Source organism: Lycium ferocissimum, chromosome 10 (assembly GCF_029784015.1).
Source record: "Lycium ferocissimum isolate CSIRO_LF1 chromosome 10, AGI_CSIRO_Lferr_CH_V1, whole genome shotgun sequence".
Taxonomy (NCBI): domain Eukaryota; kingdom Viridiplantae; phylum Streptophyta; class Magnoliopsida; order Solanales; family Solanaceae; genus Lycium; species Lycium ferocissimum.
The window spans coordinates 21,475,707-21,479,996 of NC_081351.1; the positions used below are offsets into that span (position 1 = coordinate 21,475,707).

The 4,290-nt window shown below is 35.2% G+C and overlaps 1 protein-coding gene across 4 annotated transcripts; it reads right to left on the reverse strand.

The window, feature by feature from the left end:
- Positions 1-376: 376 nt before the first annotated feature.
- LOC132032792 (ruvB-like protein 1) lies at positions 377-4,022 on the reverse strand. 4 transcript variants are annotated; one of them, XM_059422513.1, is made up of 7 exons: positions 3,956-4,022; positions 3,211-3,296; positions 2,927-3,080; positions 2,148-2,282; positions 1,936-2,001; positions 1,738-1,844; positions 377-868 (listed from the first exon to the last, which is right to left on the reverse strand). In XM_059422513.1, the coding sequence occupies exons 4-7, from the start codon at positions 2,211-2,213 to the stop codon at positions 787-789; spliced, it is 321 nt and encodes a 106-aa protein (XP_059278496.1). In that variant the 5' UTR covers positions 2,214-2,282; positions 2,927-3,080; positions 3,211-3,296; positions 3,956-4,022; the 3' UTR covers positions 377-786. The 4 variants fall into 4 exon arrangements, 2 of the variants coding, with proteins under 2 accessions (XP_059278496.1, XP_059278497.1); XR_009408597.1 differs by lacking the exon at positions 3,956-4,022 and having other exon boundaries at positions 1,936-1,967; positions 3,211-3,878; XR_009408596.1 differs by lacking the exon at positions 3,956-4,022 and having other exon boundaries at positions 1,936-1,976; positions 3,211-3,878.
- Between the last annotated feature and the right edge of the window lie 268 nt (positions 4,023-4,290).

Sequence of the window (4,290 nt, forward strand, 5' to 3'; positions counted from 1 at the left end):
CTTTATCGACCACACGTAGTCGGAAAATTACGTTAATATATAATTTTTCTCAAATAAACCGACCACATGACGTCGGTAATTATAAATTTATGAATAATGATAATTAAGAACCGACCTCATGAGGTCGATTTCTGCAAAATGTAATTTATTTACCGACCTCATATGGTCAGTTTCTTTAAAATCTGGAAAACAGTATGAACACAGTCGACTTCATGAGGTCGGTTTCTTAAAAATCTGAAAAATGAAATTACGATGACCGACCTCGTAAGGTCGGTTTTCCGCAGAAAAAAGGGCAGCATTTTGATGCTTTTGCAGCTACCCACCTGCCAAAAATAAAAAAGCAATTCTATATTTAGCTAAAACCAACTCAAAAAGCTGCCAACAATCCACAAACACATACTATAATAACATGCTACAACCCGCACTACATCAAATTCAACTCGAAACTACTTCAAAGTTGAATCAAAACGTAATTCAAACATTCACAAAAGACATTAAACTACTTCAACCTTTTCCAACATCCACAAAACATTAAACTAGTCTACATTAAGTTAGTAAATGAAAGTACTTCAACATTCAAAAACATCCACCAACCACTTGCATTTTTACAAATCCACCAAAAATTTCATAAGTTAGTAAAATACTTTAAAATCCAACCATGTCATTGCGTGTTTGACACGTGCTCCCCATCATCATCACCACTAGTGGGTTCATCTACAAGATGGTGTTCTTGTGGCGTAAGCTGTGCCAAACCTAGTGGCGCCACGAACAGTCACAATCCACAATTCATCCTTTTGCTGTAAGCTTTATGCCAGCCGCCAGGTAGCAGACTACGGCGTAACTCCTCCAGTGATTGTCGAAATTGATTCTGAATATAAAAGAACAAGGAAAATCAACTGTTAATGCTGCCAAGAAAAATCAACTGAATTTAAAAGAACAAGGAAGCAGAAAGAATGAAAAAAAAAAAAAAAAAAGAATGCGACTTTACATTATGTCCTTCATATATATTCAGTTTTTGGCATCTTGAATGAACCTCGTTAGATTTATCTTAACTGTTTCCGCTTTTGTTATTCTCAACGTACAATTTTCATGATAGAAAGTGGAGTCTTTAAGAGGACACGTGATAGTTTTCTCTTTTCTATGGTAAATAAAAATGATCATGTCATTAGGTAAGTTAATTATATGGAAAAATTGATTATGCTTTCACATATATTTCAAACCTTCAAGCTTAGCACAAGCTGCAAAACTGAGGAGGTTAGCTACTACCTAGGAGAAGGAACTTGCAAAAAGTATGGCTTATATTCTATCTTCTTTAGGATAGTTACTGCTGTATTCATAATCCATATCTAGAATGACTAACACTATAGTTGATGGCCTTACGGAGCATGACGTTATGGCGCATATCGCAATAATAATGTTCCAACTTCCATGCATCTCATATTTTTAGCAGTTTAAAATCTACAATTACATGCCCCATTTTAAGCATATTTGATATAGAAAAGTGACAATTTGTCCTGTATTTCCTTTATCATTCCACTGGCACAAAATAAATTTTGCAAACATCAGAAGCATCATGGAATAATTAATAAGCACTTCACTCAACAAGTAATTGTTTAATATATGATAAAATGTAGCCAGAACGTAAATTTTAAAAAGCCCTAGAATAAAGAAATCAATATAATGGAAAATTTCCAACTTGATGATTTTCAAATCTTGATTTTTCATAGACACTCATACCTGACAGTACAAATGCCTCTGTTAGTGGCAAAAATCACAATCGGAGAAAGTGAACTCTCCGAGGCACGATTCAAGTATGAAAAGCATTCCATATCAAGCATGTGAACCTGCTAGAGATTTTTTCCAATTAATTAACCAGAGGTGGGTTGTGTTATTAAATGGATTATAAAACAGGATATTGAAGGAATATAAACGAACCTCATCTATAAATAAGACACCTGGAACAAGCTCTGCAACACCTTTGTCAACATAACGATTTACAAACTGCAGTGAAATAAGCCCATAATAACCATTGTGTTAAATAGACACTATATGAAAATATCCAGAATAGCCAATTGGCCAGTAATAAACATGCATGAGTTTGAACTTACTCATCCTGAGGACTAATAGCACCAATGAATCAAAAGTACCTTGTTTATCTCTTGCCGTAACTTGTCAGTAATCTCAGTTTTCCTAGATTTCATCATTTGACCCATAAGGGACAATATATCTTGTCCTCCTTGTGGCCACGCATTCGCAGAATCAAGATCATACAATGTAACATCCTGGTGGAAAACAATACTGCATGCAATTAGGTACAGAAATCTTTGTTTTCATGTTCCTTGTTCCCTCACAAAAAGCCATTAAAGTAGCGATATCATTTTTCCGAAAAAAAAAAAAAATGCAGATACTTGGAATTGCATATTAATTTGATCAAAATCTCATAAGCAATCAATCATGGCATGTATGGATCCACAAGTAAGATCTGATGTACAAAACCAACTGAATACATATTGCAATTAGGAGACAGCTGATTTCCTCCTAAAAGAATCTTATTCCACCGCAGGTATTTGACTGCTTGTGAACCTACCACTACTACTAACTTGTTAATGCCATGGACTACGATACCTCTTCCGATAACATCCATACAATTTAGGAGCCTGAATTCCTGATCATCGCAGTATCTAGCTAAGGAATCAGTTTCCTCACTACTCCAAATGATATACATAATTTTACATACCCTTCAAATGTTCAAGTGAGCTCATGAAGACGAACTACGTTTTTTAAAGCACCCAAAATAAGGGTATTTCATGGCTAAGCCATAGAACAAATTGACTATTTGGAAAAGAAGCACAATTATAAGTAACATGTATACAATCCCAGGGTAATCTTTATTTTGTGCCATAGAAAAACAAGAAATGAGACGAACCTGGACTATTTCCTTTTTTTTTTGTGAACCTCTCCTTTAGGAAGTGGAACATACTTCTCTGCCTCAAGATCAAATTATGTGGCAAAAGCATCACTCCTGCCCACTCTTTTAACGGCTCCACTGTTTCCTTCAATGTAAATGACATCACCAACAGCTACATGCACATATATCATGGAAGAAAGAGAATAAGCATATATTGGCTCAAGAAGTTCGAAACTGATACAATTAGGATATCATTGCTAGTATTAATCATTGGCTTTCTTTCATAATCACAATTTGCATACATTATTTGGTGGTGTCCTCTTTATGTATGTTTGACAACCATAAATTGCCATCCTTCATTGCACTCACAGCTCTTCATTGTCTTCCTCTATTACAATACAACAACAACAATAACATACCCAGTGTAATCCCACAAAGTGGGGTCTGGGGAGGCTAGAGTGTACGCAGACCTTACCTCTATTACAATAGTAAGCAAAATATTATAGAGAAGGGATAAGAGACAAACAGTTGAGTGGTAAAAAGCATAAATGTCATCCACTATTTATAAGGATTATAAAGTAAATGATTTTCTTAGCTACTACTCAAAAGCACTTAATGTTTTCTTCTAAAAGCTTGCCAAACACCTCGATTTCTTAAAATAAGCACATTTAGCTACCAAGAAACTTGGCGAAACATGCTATAAGTAATCTTCATATCAACAAACGAGGAACATTTACAGACCCAATCAGCCCAAACATTATCAAAGTTCAATCAATCAACTGCGCCACAACCCTAAACTAGTCGGCTCCGCTATTTGAATCATTGAACTCGAATTCCACTCTATCCGAACCCATTTCATTCCAATGCTGGTAAATAAATCTCAAACATTATAAGCATGATAAATCTTTTGGTATATCCCTTGTATACAGTCGTTCTTTGGCCATGTTTATGAATGAAAATACTTTTACTTGATTAAAAAAACAAACATTATAAGCGTGATAAAATAGAAGCACTAAATCAAGAACCGAGATAGTATAAAGAATGCACCTTTGCTTCCAACATCTTGTGATATGCCAAGGGCAAGAGCTGTCTTCCCCGTACCAGGCGGACCAGCCATCTTCTTTTGGCATATCATATCAACCACAAGCCCGCAAGCTTCCATTGGGCTACCACATAACACAACAGAGTCACATTTAATCACCCATTTGTTAGCAAAAAAGTACACACATACATGAAACTTATACATGAAAATGCAAGAAAGTTTTTTGGTAACTAAAGAACTAGCAGAAGATATAGCAGCAAAGTCCAAAAACCTTCAATGCTAAAGTCCCAAGAAAAAATAAAAGAGTCCAAAATAGATCCTAGAAAAAGAGTATTAAATA